Source organism: Ammospiza nelsoni, chromosome 2, assembly GCF_027579445.1.
Source record: "Ammospiza nelsoni isolate bAmmNel1 chromosome 2, bAmmNel1.pri, whole genome shotgun sequence".
Lineage (NCBI taxonomy): Eukaryota > Metazoa > Chordata > Aves > Passeriformes > Passerellidae > Ammospiza > Ammospiza nelsoni.
The window spans coordinates 60,292,545-60,308,489 of NC_080634.1; the positions used below are offsets into that span (position 1 = coordinate 60,292,545).

A 15,945-nucleotide genomic window follows, 5' to 3' on the forward strand; every position below is an offset into this window, starting at 1 on the left:
GGCAGTACTGGTGAGTTGGACTTGATGATCTTAAAGGTCTTTCCAAACTAAATGATTCTATGATTCTATGTCAGCTACTCAGGATCATGCATTCATGGCAAATGCACGGGCATGTGGCATCCTCTCCTGGTTTGGAAAAGTGGTTCCAGGTCCATCTGTATCCAGGCATGCACATGTTTTTGGCATACCAGGATCTCTAGGCAGGCCTTGGGCTTCTGTATACATCTCTTCTCAGCTGCAGGCACTACTGAGCCCTCAGCCACTACCAAGGACAGATTCCTTTTGTCCAGATGGGGTGCCTGAACTAGTTAAGAGAAGGAGGTAGCAGCTACAAGTTGGAGGAATCACCATTTAGAGACACTCATTTCTTTCACTCCCATGAATGAGACACTGCTGGGTGCTGGCTCAGATGCAGACCTTTGGAGCCACCAAACAGATGAGACATGTCCCACTACCAGCCAGTTGTCACTTGCCTCTCCCTCTGGGAGTCTTTCCAGATGAAACCAAGTCACTGCTCCAGATCCCCTCCTCCCCTGTGATCCCATTGGAACTGATGCTGATGAAAAACTGAACATGGAGAAATAAAAAAAAAAAGAAAAAGAGTGTCCAAATGTGCTACAGCTCAGGAACTGAATTGGACCCATAAGCTATGGACACCTTAGGAGGGCCATCACCCCAGGTCAGCTGCTCCACACCACAATGCAGAGTCTCACACAGGCTCAGAACTCATCGTAAATCCAGCTAAAGTACCCAGCCTGTTGTGAAATCCACCCACACTCCTGCTTTTTACAACCTCAGGAAGAAAACGGCAAATTAATCCTTTTTTTAAAAGGATGAGTCGGTTCCTTGTCATTCTCTGTGTGGCTCAGGATATGATAGTTTCTGCTGCATAAATACAGATTGTTTCTTTTCACAAGTTCTCTTTCATCAGACTGATAGGAAGGCCTGGAGGTTGTTAAAAAATGTGAAAGAAACTTGCTTCCCAATTAAGGTCAGTCTCTTTTATCAGAGTCTTTGCATATAAACCTCACTTTCATAAGGATTTCTGTAAACTCCATCCCCAGCTCTGACAAAGTGGGAGATGCCCGAATCTCTGAAGGAACTGGAGAAGAGGCTGCCTTCCTTCCCAGCTCGCAGCGCAAAGCAGGGATCTGATCTGTCATGATGACTGAGAACATGTCACAACAATCTGTTTGCGTTCTTCAGGAAAGAAAAACATCTTTCTTTCCCCAAGCTGTAAGCTAATTTGGAGATTTTGCAAGCTGACATGCAACCTGATTAAAATGACCTCAGGCCAACAATTCTTCTTAGGCAGCTCCACAATTAAAGTCTAGACCTATCTGTAGCTGAGGGATTTTTTTTCCTTCAAATCCCTTTTAGGGAGGAGAGTTCTGTGTTTTTATTTTTAAATCTACATATTTGGAATTTTTCTTTTACACTTTGCTTCTACTGTAGCAAAATGTGCTAAGGGGATCTATATTTTTTCACATTTTGAGCAGATGAAACTTGTACGCAGAAGCGCCAGTTTCTTGCCTGCTGGAAAAATATACTGAATTTCGGAGGAAATAATACATGAATAAACTCGAGGACTCTAAGAAATACCCAAGGCACTTTGTGGCCTACATAAATCTGCCCTCTGAGGTAAAAATGTTGTGCCCTCAATTTTCCAAAGTCAGTGGATATTTTTGTAATGACCATCGCACTGCTACTCAAATCACTTTTTTGCTTTTCTCAGTTAGTTAAGCAGTGGGATCAGCTTATTAATCTGCTGAATTTTTGTGAGCCCAGAGATTGTCAGGCAGCAAGCAATGGAACATAAATGGGAGCCTTCTGGCCAGACATTTTTCAGACAATGAGTAACCCCGAAACTTCATTCAGTGATCTGGGGAGATTTGATGATTTGTCCACTGATGTTTTAATGTCCATTTCTTTAAAAAATCACTGGTCATTTGTCATTTGTCATTCACTGGAGGTAAATCCAGGAGAGATTTTTCTTCCTCTTTGCTGATTTGGCTCAGCCTGGATCATCATCTGGTTTCTAGTTTGTCAGCTGGCTAAAGTGATTGACAACTTGTGTTTTGCTAATGCTCTTCACAGAGTAATGAGATCCCCTAAAGGGTTTTATTTATGAATTCAAATTATATACTTTTGAATTACCAAGTAAACTGGAGTGACTTGCAGACTAACTTTTTAGCATCCCTGAAATACCCTGTACAGCCATGGTTATTTGACACTGGCTCCAGGCCCCCGAGCTGGGGTGGGAGTTTTTCCTGGGTGCAAGGGTGGGATGGTGACAGGAGATGCTGGTGGCTTTACACTGGGGACCCACGGTGGGTCATTGCGTGCCTGTCCCCAGCCCAGGCAGCTCCCTGCCTTGTGTTCCTCCGCTGCTGGGGGGGTTGAACACATGGGCTTTTCTCACCTGATTGCACCACCCCGCCTTGGCTTTAGCTCTTATACAAGACTTCTCTTCTTGGATTACTTCAAGAGGAATTTGCCTCCTGGCTCATTTCTTTCTGCAGACACTGCTCCAGCTCAGAGGTGGAAATTTCCCCTGAGGAGGTAAAGGACATGTCTCCTGGGAGCACAAACCCTAGGAAAGTCAGATGGAGGCTGTCTCACTGCTCTCACAGGGCAACCCCCCCTGCTCCTTCCCGTGCCCCAGGAGAGTCCCTGCTCTGCCATGCCATGTTCTGCTTTCCTTGCTTCTCACAGGGCTTCATGTCCCAGTCCCGAGTGGGAGCTGACAGAGCCCAGACAGCTGGCATCTGTCTGGGGAGTAATACTACTGCCTTTGGTGAAGTTAGGGTCGAGAAGGACATATTCTCCAACCCAGCTTGCTCCCAGGACCCTGGCCATGCAGGGGCTGGGTCAGAAGCTTTTTAGAAATAAAAGCATAAAATGGTTGGGGTCAGAAGGGATTTTAAAGATCATCTGGTTCCAAATCTCCAGCCATGGGAAGGAATACCTTCCTCTAGACCAGGCTGCTCAGAGCTCCATCCAGCCTGGCCTGCTTCATGGGATGGGGCATCTGAGACCTCTGTGGGCAACTTGTTCCAGCACCCAATCATCCTCATCTCTCCCTAATATATAATCTGTACCCAGCCTCTTTCAGTTTAAAACCATTCCCACTTGAGCTGACGCTACACGTCCTAGTCAGAAGTCCCTCCCCGGCTCTCTTGTAGCCTTTAGAAGGGCTATAGGAAGGTGCTACAAGGTCACCCTGAAGCTTTCTCTTGTCCAGGCTGAGGACGGCCGGCTCTCCCAGGCTGCCCTCAGAGGCGCCCATCTGCCGCCCAGCCCTGCTGCCGCCGAGCTCAGGGCTGAGCCTCCTGCCCCCGGCAGGCTGGGAACTCCGAGGGAATAAGGGGCTCGGTCACCAGGGAGCTCCTCGGTGGTACCAGACACCGGGATTTTGGCACATCCCGCTGCCTCTCCCGCCCCGCCGCTCCCGCCGTTCCCCACAGGGCCCCATGGCGGGGCCGGGCCCGCACCGCCCCCTGGCGGGCCCCGCCGGCAGCGCCCCGGCAGCGCCGCCGCTCCCTCCCGGCCTCAGGGACCACATCGGCCCCCGGCCCGGCGGGACACGGCGGAGCGGGGCTCGAACAGAGCGCACACCCGGACTGGAAGGTCCTGTTCAGAGGGACCGCCCGCCCTGGGGTACCGAACGAGCTCTGGATCATGGATGCGCTCGGATGGGGTCACGTGTGGCTGCCGGTGGCAGCGCGGGTGCCCGGGCGCGGCTGCGAGCGGAGCTGGCACCCGCTGCGACCGGGGCAGGCTCCCCCGCCATCGCATCCAGCATCATCCCTTACAGCCCCGATCCGTTCACGCCTTACACTTCTGATTGTCTTGGATTAAACATTACCAGAGGAAATAATACTAATAGCCTTTCACAGCGAAGAAATCAACTTCTAAGGCATTTGTTATGGAAAGGATTATAATAAATTAAATGCTTAAACTAGCACTGTGCAAGCATTTTTGTCTTGGATCAAAATGTTTGCACTGGCTGTTTAAACATTTAATTTATTATAATGAGAAATATCATTGTAAAAATAAGCATGTTAATTAAACCTGAGTTTTGCAAATGTGAGTCATCCCATGTGGACACAGTATAATGAATATAGACAGGTAGAGTCTGCATGCCCTTTTTTTTCTCATTAAGAAAATTAACATTTACATCTTTAAACCCTGCAGCTATTAGTTATTTTTAATGAAATGTGTTGCCATTTCAAAGTTAAGCTCTTATATGATGCAATCAGATATTGCTAGGTCAGGAAGAACTTTGCAAATTAAGTTGCAGAGAAGTTGTTTGCCGCAGATAATTGATTATAGTTGTTACATGGATAATCAATTTATGCAGTTAAATAAATAAAAATAAATAACTGCTAAGAAAACGCAGGTCATGCCAGGGTGGTAAAACAAAGCGGTACCCCGGCCATCCTGGGGCCCAAAGGAGCCATGAATTTGGAAGCGACAGACTGAACCTCTTTGTTATCATCTGACAGGGGACCGAGGGACCGTGGGGACTTCTACAAAGGCGATTTGGACAGTGATGGCTTGCTGCTGGTGTGGGTGAGAGAGGATGGAGGCAAGACTCTCTTTCTCTTTCAAGTGAAGTGACTGGAAGAAATTTTTTCTACCTTCTCATGCCACTGGTCTCTGGTGCATGCATCTGGTCTTGTCCTGGATTCATTGCATGTGTCAAGCTGTATTCTGATATGTAAACAAAACACACTTGGATTTACTCCCAGCTCTCTCACAGATATGTGGTGTAGCCTTGAACATGTTCCTTTACCTCCTAGAGGTTCATAAAATGTTCTCAGCTACGGCCTTGCGAAGGGTAGAGGCAATGTTACTCTGTTTTAATTAACATCCTGCCAAGCTGTGCGCTCAGAAGTACCTCGGGTCTCTTGTAATTGTGCATTACTCCAACAGGCAAAGGTCACAGCAGGCTGCTGGCCCTGCCTGGATCCTGTTTCTGAGGTGATCTAGCCCTCAAGGGAGGAAAGGAGGGAGAAGAAAAGTCTGGCACAGAAGTGAAATTAAACTCTAGGGAGGGAGGAGACCTTGGGGAATTATTTTCTAGGAGCCACAGCACAGAGCTGGGGATGGAATGCCCTCACTTAGGGGTCACACCTCAAATACACTGTATACTATTGTCCCCATGCAGAGATTCAGGTAGGAAATCTATAGACAAAAACAATGTTAAGATTTTGATTTGCAGAGGTGCCTCTTCATGCTATTCTCTACCTAGTTGTCCACTGAACTCGCTCTTAGTGTCTGCTGTAGGACTTTTGGAAAGTCAAGGTCCTTGAATTTCTTCCAAGTCCAGTGGACATGTTTTGCATGGGAAAAGAGGATGAATTAAGCTGAGGATCCTCTGTACATAATGAAATTGCTTATTTAACTGGGGATCATCCTCTCAAACCTTTGTGTGTTTGCAGCCTCTGGACAGCTTAGTCCCCCATCATGTGGGTCCGTCTCTCCTGTCTTCCCAAACTCCCTGCTTGTTTTTGTCTTCTCACTGTGGATGAGAGAAGATTTTTTCCAGGTGAAGGGAGGAAGTTGTTGCCCTTTCTTCTTCTTCTTTTTGTCCCTCTGTTCCTCTGAGCTCTCTATCATTATGATATCTGCTGATATCCCACAAAACTCTCCTCTTCTTACAGGACCAAATTGAAGTTATTAAGTTATAATTAAGTTGTGTTGCTTTAACCACAAAGGAGTATTTCTACACAGAACATGAACCTGTGGGAAAAAAGGAGAACTTGTCTGCAGAGACCTTTGGGCAGGTTGTTCTCCAGTGAGTTGCCCCATCCTGAGGGGATGGAGCACATGGCTGTGGTACAGTGACCATGCACAGAGTGGCCAACCTGGACAGGGTCAGGACTCATCACCGTGACAGAGGGCTGCAGCCAGCAGCCAGGTGGATAGAAGGTCCTGGGAGCTGGGCTGCAAAGGTGGGGCTGCCTAGCGGACATCTGCAGGGACAAATGTAATTCCTGTCACCCAGCACTGGGTCATCCACTCAGGAGAATGGATAGGAGGCAGACTCCACTTCTGGCCTCCAGCACATTCATCCAATGTCGGTTTAAGACAAAGGTGCACAACTTGGAACAGTTTTCAGATCTGAAAGATGAAGTTGCCACAAATACCTCTACATTCTTTAGCAGCATTTGACTATAGCACCACACAGGGTTGCTTCCTTACCTCAGATGTGGAGCTGGTGGGTCCTCCTTACTCAAGAAGTACCCTCTAGGCACAGTAGCCAGTCATCCACTGCAGCAGGAGCTGACAGGCTAGTGGGGTTTGCCTGCTGCAGGCTGGGTTCTCATGCCTGTGACCCTGCGGATTCTAATGCCCACTCAAAAATAATTAATAATTATCAACTGTTTAATAATGATCAACTACTGGCTTCTCACACCCAGGCTAAGTAATCGCATTTCTCAACTTGGCGGCCATCTGCTTCCTTTCTATGGGCACCATGGGCAAGAGTGTGAAATCAGCTTTGTGTGTCCAGCTCAGGAGGGATCTGTATCACTGCTGAGGGGGAAACCAGCTCCAGGGAGCTTCTCCTAACCATCCATTTAAATAAGGAATACTTCGAGACCTTGGTGTATATGGTGGGAAGTAACACTTCAGTTACTAGCCCACATTCTTCAAGCTAAATTTGAGCTTAGGTGACAGTTGAAGAGTCAGTGGGCATTACCACCAGAAATGCTAAGCCTTCAAATTATCCAAAAGGCAGTGTTTTCTCCTTGATCAACCTTGAAATCGATTAGAAACCTCAAGAGGTTTTATGTTACATATAGGCTGATCTACTTTGTTGGCTGCTGCTCAAAACCACAATCCTATCTTCTTTCCAGGCCCTGGGGCCCTCTTCTCTCTCTGCCCTCTTCCTAACATTTGCTTGACATCTGGATGAGCTAAATGTGCAGCAATCTACCTGATTTTGTTACTTTGGTACCTCTGTCCATAAGCAGATGACTTTCCTGGGTGGTGCTGTCAAAGGAGTCAGGGGAAAATGAAGCTGGAGCTGGAGAGGATGGACCCTCTCTTTAGATGACAGTGCACTCACCTGAATTTCTATATCCACAAGGTCTGTGCCTGTGTTTAGGACAGGTGCCTAGTCTGCTGTCGTGTATAGTGGTGGTCAACACAGTTATGGGAGACCAGAGAGCAATAGTGAAAAGAGGATGCAGGTGCCTAGTGTGAGATGTCAGCCCCCCTAGACCCCCCTGAGCAGCTCTCCTTGTCTGCCACAGGAGTGCAGATGCCTGTTATTCATGTAGACCCTACACATTGGCCACAGAAGTCACATCTGTCCGAGTCTTCAGCTAAACCCCACCTGGTGTCTCTCTGCCTTCAGGGTCTGGGCCAAGGCAGCATTTTCTGACACATTTTCAGCACATTTTGCCTGTGTTAAGGACACAGGATTAAGCCCCTACCCCAGAGGTCACAGCCATGTCCACTTACAAATGTGGGTGCTGCCACCCTGTTTTAGGAGGAGCCCTGTTCCTACAGCATGCACTGCAAGAGCCAGAACCAGGCACCTCAGTGGTATTTGATTCCATCACACATCTCAATACATAAAGCATCCTTGGAGGCATTCAAATGGCACAGGACAGAAAAGCAGGTCAGTGGGAATTTGACTAATTTTTTGGCTGAAGCACCAGAGAAGTCATCCCTGGGATCTTGTCTCCTTGCTGCACGTGGTGGGTAGATCTTGGTCAGCAGCCAGACCCCCTCCCCATTTCTCCTCAGCAGAACAGGGGTAGAAAATCAGATAAAAAAAGCTCATGGTTCAACATAGAGAGAGATCACTTACCAATTACTGTCATGGGTGAAACAGACTTGACTTTGGGAAAATTAATTTAAATTATTGAGAGTTAAAAGAGATTTGGAGGCCAGCCTAAGGTCTCCAGGGTGTCAGGTGCAAGCCCACGATCCCAGAATATGAATGGGGCACTCAGGAGACATTGCAGCTACGCCTGAATGGCTGTGAAGGTACACCTGGAAAAGAGCCTGTGGGAATTACCCACTTCTATGTGTCCTAAAAGTGCCTGTTTCTCCCCAGTGACTGAGGAGGGTGTCGAGGATGCTTGTCTCCATTGCAGGTGACTACCAGACATTTCAGCAGGAGCCGGCTCAAGCTGAGGAGCAGGCTCAAGCTCAGTGTCAGTGCTTTTGTGATGTCCCACTGCTGTAGCCAGTTTGGGCCATGGAATTAGTGCTGGCTCAGTGAAGGAGCGCTGTCTCCAGTCCTGTGTCTTGGCACCCCCTCACCTCTTCCCTCTGAGCCAGGGAAAGGCAGACAGGAGAAGGTAGCTCTTTGTGAGCTGATGTTGGCAAATAAATGGAATTTAACTGATAGGACTGCTGCATTAATTCCTGAAGTATGTTAGCAAAAATCTCAGGATAATCAAAAACTAAAAGAAAAAAACTAGGACATATACAGTGAAATAGCATCAATGGAGCAAATGTTTGACCCCAGGGACTTAGCCCAGGAGCTATGCCTTGGGCTCCCCCTGCACTCAGCTGCGCTTTGGGTGGCATGTGCTCTTATCTGATGGAGCTTGGAGACTTCCCTCATCTAATTTTAGGCATGTAAAAGTTACAGGAGTCTAGACTGCTGCCCCTTGCCCTTACAAGAAAAGGGGAGATCAGGAGCTTCAGTGATGCACCTGAATAGTCCCTGTTGCCTGGCCAGGTCAAGATGAGAAGCTCTCAGAAGAAGTCTGTATCTTTCCACTAACCAGACAGTATCTGTGAAATGATGGGCTCAGATTTAAATACCAAGGGGTATTTAATACTAAAATCTCACATTTTACAGCATATGGGATGCCAGAACAGACAGATCCCAAACCCCAATGAGACTGTAGCTTCTTGCTGCTGAAAGCTGTTATGGGAACAGGAACAAGTGACGTTAGTTTCCTACCATTTGATGGTTGCCTTGCACTGGGTTGGTCCAAACTCCTGATCAGGCAGTGAGGAGCATCAATCCACTTACAGAAGGGCACAAGCTCTGTTGCAGAAAGCAGCCCAAATTTGATGCCAAACCCTAGTGCAATCAACCATTCTTCATCTGTGACTACATCCTGCTGGCCCTGCCAGGGGAGTCTAGGAACCAGCTGTGAAGCTGTTGGGGTATGTAACCCAGGCTTTTGAATTAGATGAGGAAGAACCAGCTTATCAGAGAGCCCTGCTTTTTTTGACAAAGAGCCTTTCCCTCCCTGAGCTCAGTTATGATTAATTACTTCCCATGCAGGCGTTGCTCTCTGCATCACTGGTCATTAGCCAGAAGGGAGGCTACCAGCTTTCTTTCTCAGCACCCGTCCTCCAGCCACAACTTCAGCTCTAAATTTAACCAAGATGACCCTCTAAGTTCATTAGATGCATCACAATTTTTACTACCAGACTTTAGAGGAACCACCAGAAATGCTCACCTGTTTTCCTGACCACAGGAGATGTTTCACAAATGTAGCTTCCCAATTGAGTCTTGCATCAGCCTGATTTAAATTCCCTTTAAGTACAACCTCTGAAACTCTTTGCCCACCACAAATCTTTACACGATGGTATTTTTGAAGCCCCAGATAAAACTCAGACCCCGTGTGCATAAAAACTTGATTGGCTTCTGCCACTCTTGCTACAGAGACTTGAGAAAGCTGGAAGTTGGGGGAGGAAGGGGATTTTTGTTGGTTAAGGGACATACAGGTGGGATGTTTTTGGCTTACATTTTGAGGCACAAAGCCAAATAGAGCCTTGTTTATATCTAAGAAAGTTTTATATTTCCTTGGTGACCCATATTTTATAGATATGTACCACACCAATTAGATAAATAGTTATAGAACTCGTGATAAAACCCCAAAGCTTTGCCTTGTACAGATTTTTGGATTATTGATTTTTACAAAATGTGAAGTTATATAGTCCACAAAAGGAGCCGTTCTCCCTTTTGGAAAACTTCAATCAAATATTAAAACTCCAGTACAAGTGTTACTTCTGGTGTAAGCATTTTTTGAGCACAGGAAGAAACCTTCATGCTTCATTTTGTTTCATTAAATGCTATTCTATACCTGATTTCAGCAGAAGTATTTGAGATCTGCTTTTAGCTTGAAGACCCATAGGAAGGAATTTCAAAGCTCTGTATGTTTTTTTTTCCAGGACAGTAATTTCAGTGAGAAGAGAAATATGTACCATAGAAAATGTCAATATAACCAACATTTTTGAATCCTGTTCTATGCACCTTTCTCTTGATGTATAAATATATGTACACAAACACAAGCTACTGTCCTTTAGTAAGGCTGCTTTAACAAGGGGTAAGCATTTGAGCCTACACCCATAGAGCCTGACTCTGTCTCAGCCAGAGCAGAAAGCAAAGTGCTCGGGGGGCTGCTGATGCAAAGACATCGGCACAGCACGGATGTTTCCACTGAAGAACAGAGCTTCACTTGCTTCCCTAAAATCACACCAGTCCCCACCCGAGAAGGATCAAGCTGGGAGAGCTGACCACACAGTGACAAGCAAAGGCTGGCTCTCTCACCCCAGCCTCCCTCCCAACCCAGCATTAGAAGCTTTAGAGCTAAACCTGCAGAGGTATTGCCAGAGACCAACGATGGGCAAGACTAAAAGTTGCTCCTGCCCACTGCATTTCCCAGCACAAAATACTTTTGTTGACCTGTGAAGACCTCTGTGCTCTGAAGCATGAAATCCATGAACAGAAGCCTCTGAACATGACAAAACCTTTATTAGTGTTTATCAGTGATACAGATTACAGGAACCAAAGGCAATTAAATAACACTTAAGTTGACCACAGACTCAAGAAATACAAGTCACATTTGGCAAGGCAAACTTCTCAGTACACTAGATTGCTTAGGTTATTATTACACTGTGAAAGAGGAATTTCCCTTACAAGATTCTACATATTCAGGATATTATTATTAATATTAATTGTTATTATGGTGTCTTTCAGACAGCTCCTTTGGCAAGAATTCCCATTTTTAAGTATTTATTATATAAAAATATAACAAATTTTCATTATGTACAAACATTACATTACACAATGTACAGGTTAAAAACACTACAAAAAATGGCAGGCCATGGGTAAACCAAAAGTAAAAGAAAAAACCCCAATGTAGAAAACATGAAAAGAAATTTAAATACTGCACATTTCATAAAAATTACATTAACTACAAACAATTTTTTTTGTTTGCAAATATCAAACAGTACTGATCTGATTGGAAATCTTTCCCAAACGACTTCATTTTTAAGGCACATCTTGCATATTTACACATACGACACTAGATCTGGTCAATAACTTAAAGGCTCTCGGGAGTGACCTAGTTGTGTGCGCAGGGAGGGGCGCACTCGAGGGGGAGCACTCTGGGCTACGCCTTCTCAGTTGTCTCAGTCTGGGGGCCCAGGTATCTAGTTGAGGGGGCTGGGAACAGGGGCACCCCGATCTCCTGAAGGTCGGGGAGCCGTGCAGGGCGCGGCGGGGAGAGGAGCGTGATCGTCCGGTCAAAGTCCCTGTGCAGCACCTTCTCGTAGACACTCTGAAGCCCCACTGTTTTGGGCAGCTGGGCTTGATAAAAGTTGTCCCTGCGAAGGGGATCCCTGGGCAAGGACGTGCTCTTGCAGAAGGTGGAGAGGGGTGCTGAAGGATATGGAGAGGGGTGAGGGTTGGCTCGGCCACAGGAGGGGCTCCAGCAGCGGTCGGAGTGCCCCAGGATCTTGCATTCAGCCGTGCATGCCCACAGACCTAGAGAGAGAGATAGGGGAGGAGAAACCTGTCGTTACTGCAGGAATAAATCCACACCGTTCACAATCCTTAGAGTTACCAGTCACAGGATGATTCACTGCACCGACGGTGGGAGTGGGGAGGCTTTACAGCGCAACAAAAACCCAGGCTTGGTTAGGTAATGTTGTTCTGTTAGGAACACTCCTCGCAATTCTAGCTTTAAGGGAACCTTTTTTTGGGAAAAAAATCCAATCCTACAGCACTTCTGACAAATGCTAATTTGTGCTGGGCTCTCAGTGCAGAGAGGAACCAACACCTAAAAACAGCCTGCTCCAAGGAGAGGGGCAGTTTGAGCCATGCAGTGTCTGGCTTCCCCTTCCAGCTGCCCTGCCTGATCCCTGTGCCCCAGGGATGGGTCCCCTCATCCACCTCCCCACCCATCCATCTTTCTGTCTGAGGTCCAGTGGGGAGCAGGGGCAGAGCCCTTACCGTTCTGCATGTGTGTGATGAGATCTTTCTTCAGGGCATCTCCGCTGATATCCGAGTCGCTGTCGTTAAAATCACTGTCGCCTTTGCCGCTGTCTTTGCCACTGAACTTCTCTGCCTCCCGGCCAGAGATGGTGTTGAAGGAGTGTCCCTTCCAAATGGCCACGGGGGGAGCAGGCTCCTTGTTGTAGCTCGGAGTGGCAGCAAAACCCTGCTGGTGGGGAGGAAAATCAAAGGAGATATGAGGGAGAGAAGTGGTGAAAAGTAAACCAACATTAACTGCACCTCTGCAGCTAATTCACATCCTCCAAGACACCCCCCAACCCTTTGCCCCACTTCCTCTGGTGGGACCTTACCTCCCCACTCTGTCCCCTCAGCCTCTTCTGACCCTCATAGAGGCAAGTGCTGTCACTGCCACTCTCAGTGGTGGAGATCTCTTCAGCCGCTGGAGAGGGGTCGGGGCTGGTGAAGGAGGTTTTGCTGGGAAAGGTTCGGACCTCAAACATGTTCCCCCTCTGGCTGCCCTCCTCCTGATGGCCCTTCTCCAGGTGGGAGATGTCTATTTGGTCCTTCAGGGCAGTGTTGTTTTTGATGTTGTTCCCCTTCTTGCGCCTGTTGCAGGTGGTGGCGATGGTGATTATAGCCACAAGGAGGAGGGTGCAGCTGCCTGCCAGGACAATGATCACGATCAGAGGGATGTCCCACTGCAAAGCCTTTCCTTCCCAGGAGCTGGGCTTGGCTATGTCTTGGATACTGGACGGAGCAGTGGCAGTCACCAGGAAGTTGACCGTGGCAGTTGTGGCCAGGGGAGGTCTGCCATTGTCTGTCACAGTGAGGATGACCTTGAATAGCTGTCCCAGCTCCTCAGAGAGGTCACCCCTCAGCACAATGTCCCCAGTACTTGGGTTGATGGTGAAGAGGTCTTGCTGGGACTCTTCCAGGAAGGCAAAGGTGAGCTCAGCATTGGCCCCATCATCTGCATCTCGAGCTTTGATTTGGGCCACCAGGGAGTCACGGGAGGTCTTGCTGGACACACCAATTTCCACAGTCCCATTGGTGAGCACTGGGTGGATGATGACAGGAGGGTTGTCATTCTGGTCCACCATTCTCACTTTGACAACAGTGCTGCTGGAGAGCTGTGGGGAGCCACCATCAGTGGCCTGGATCCTCAGGTCCAGCTGCTTGAGGATCTCATAGTTGAATGTCCTGAGGGCATAGATGGCCCCAGTGGCGGGGTCCACTGAGACGTAGGTGGAGATGGGGGCCCCCATGACCTGCGTCTCCAGGAGCCGGTAGGTGACCTTACCATTGTGGCCAAGATCAGGGTCACGAGCCACCACGGTGGTGATGTAGGCGCCCGGGGGGTTGTTCTCTGGCACTGCCACCTCGTAGAGGGGCTTGGCGAAGAGCGGCGCGTTGTCATTCTCATCGCTCACCCGCACCGTGTACTGCCGGACGGTCTTGAAGGGCGGCGAGCCCAGGTCCTCAGCCACCACGGTGAGGTTGTACTCGGGGATGCGCTCGCGGTCCAGCGCCGCCGTGGTGACGATCATGTAGCTGTCCTCGTAGGCCCGCTGCAGGGCGAAGTGGTCGTGCCCACGGAGGCTGCAGCGCACCTGCCCATTGGCGCCCGAGTCGCGGTCCGTGGCGCTGACGAGGGCCACGAAGCTCTCCGTGGCCGCCGCCTCGCTGACGTAGGCCACGCCGGCCGCACTGGCGGCGCCACGGAGGGCGCTGATGCTGATGCGCGGGGCGTTGTCGTTGACGTCGGTGAGGCGCACGACGACGGTGCAGGTGGCAGCACGGGGGCTGGCCCCGCGGTCCTGGGCACGCACGTCCAGCTCGTAGGTGCGGGTGCGCTCGTAGTCCACGGCGGCTTCCAGGGTGAGGTGGCCCGAGCGCGGGTCGAGGCGGAAGAGCCGCCGTGCCTCAGGGGGCACCTGGCTGCTGAAGGCATAGACCACCTCACCATTGGGGCCCTCATCAGGGTCAGCAGCATCCAGATCGAGCAGCAGGGAGCCGGGCGGCGCATCCTCAGGCAACTCCACCGTGACTGAGCTCTGGGCAAATGTGGGACTGTTGTCATTGGCATCGAGAACACGGACATGCACGGTGGCTGTGCCTGAGCGCGCTGGGCTGCCACCGTCCTTGGCCACCAGCTCCAGGGTGTAGGAGGGCTGGCGTTCGCGGTCCAGCTCCTGGAGCAGCACCAGGTCGGCACAGCGTGCCCCATCCGCCCGTGTCTGTGCCTCCACACCGAAGTGGCTGTTGAGGGAGACCTGGAAGCTCTGGATGGAGTTGGAGCCCACGTCCTCATCCACAGCAACCTCCAGCGGGAGCCGAGTGCCGGGTGCAGCACTCTCCGAAACCTCCAGCGCCATCTGGGCATGGGGGAAGCGCGGTGCATTGTCATTGATGTCACGCACCTCCAGCTCCACGTGCACCAGGCGGTAGCGCTCCCGCCAGCAGCTCACCACGTCGAAGGCCAGGACACACTGCGGAGCTTGGCCGCACAGCCGCTCCCGGTCCAGCCCCGCTTCACCGATGCTCAGCTGCCCGTCCTCCTCCCGCACCCGCACCAGCGAACTGTTGCTGAACTGCCGCATCAGGCGAAAGCTCATCTCCCCCGGCGCCTTCACCGGCATCTCATCGGCCAGAGTACCGATCACCGTGCCCGGCGCGCCCTCCTCGTCGGTGCGATACCTCACCGTCTTGCAGCGGGACAGGGCCAGCAGGCAGGCGGCGGCCAGCAACCGCAGGGGGCTCATGGCAGCGGCGCGGAGCTCAGCCCGACGGCGCGGTGCGGACGGGACGAGCGCGGGCTCGGGCGGGACGCACAGGAATGGCTCCACCGCCGTCTGCGCCCGCCCGCGCCGCCGCGCCGCCTTTCATAGACGGCGCTATGCAAATGAGCGGGCGGCGGAGCCAATGGGAGGCGGTGCAGCGCGGACGGCGGGCGGCCCCCGGCGCGCCCCGGGCCGGGCCGGGAGCGGGGTCGGGGGGCGCTCGCCTTTGTTTTCTTTAAGTCTGCGGGGTCTGGGGGGGTTCTTTTCTTTTTCCCATTTTTTTCCCCTTCCCCCGCACCGTCGCTATTTCTTTTCCTCCGTTCATTTATTTCTTTTTTCCTCCCTCCTTTCCTCCCGCTCCCGTCTCTTCCCTCTCTCCGGAGGTGCGGCAGCGGAGCTGGTGCGGGGAGCGCGGAGTGCAGTGCACGGTGGGGTTTGTTAATCCTGCCGGCAAGTTGGGACAGGTGCCGTGCCGTGCCGTGCCGCGTCGTGTCGTGGCATGTCGTGCCGTGTCGCGGCGTGTCGCGGCGTGCCGCGCGGGCGGGGGCGCGGGGCGGGCGCGCATTAGCGGGGTGCGGGGGAGCGGCGGGGGCGGCATTCAGCTGCGCCCGGAGTGGTGTGTCACTCGCGTGAGAGCCTGTGATCAGCGCTGTAAGTCGCCTTTCAGGAGGTGTCCCCGCATGCTTTAGTATGCATGTCACCGCCCGGGTTTCTTAAGCCTGGGGCACTAGCAGGCGAGGAGGAAAAAAAGAAAAAAAAAAGTTCCAAATAGGATTTAGCATAAGCTTGAGGAGATTTGGAAAGGTTTCAAAGATCAGGCAGTATCAAAGGCTTATGAAGCCCTCGTTAGCTGTAGAAATATAATAGCATGGCAGGCTATCCCATTCGAGGAACCAATGTCTGTATTATTTCACTATGACAGGCTAAAGGGAGAGA

General features: G+C 50.4%; 1 protein-coding gene across 1 annotated transcript; it reads right to left on the reverse strand.

Moving 5' to 3' along the window:
* Window positions 1-10,764: 10,764 nt before the first annotated feature.
* PCDH8 (protocadherin 8) lies at window positions 10,765-14,991 on the reverse strand. The gene is made up of 3 exons (XM_059466306.1): window positions 12,580-14,991; window positions 12,227-12,437; window positions 10,765-11,758 (listed from the first exon to the last, which is right to left on the reverse strand). The coding sequence occupies exons 1-3, from the start codon at window positions 14,989-14,991 to the stop codon at window positions 11,385-11,387; spliced, it is 2,997 nt and encodes a 998-aa protein (XP_059322289.1). The 3' UTR covers window positions 10,765-11,384.
* Window positions 14,992-15,945: the final 954 nt, after the last annotated feature.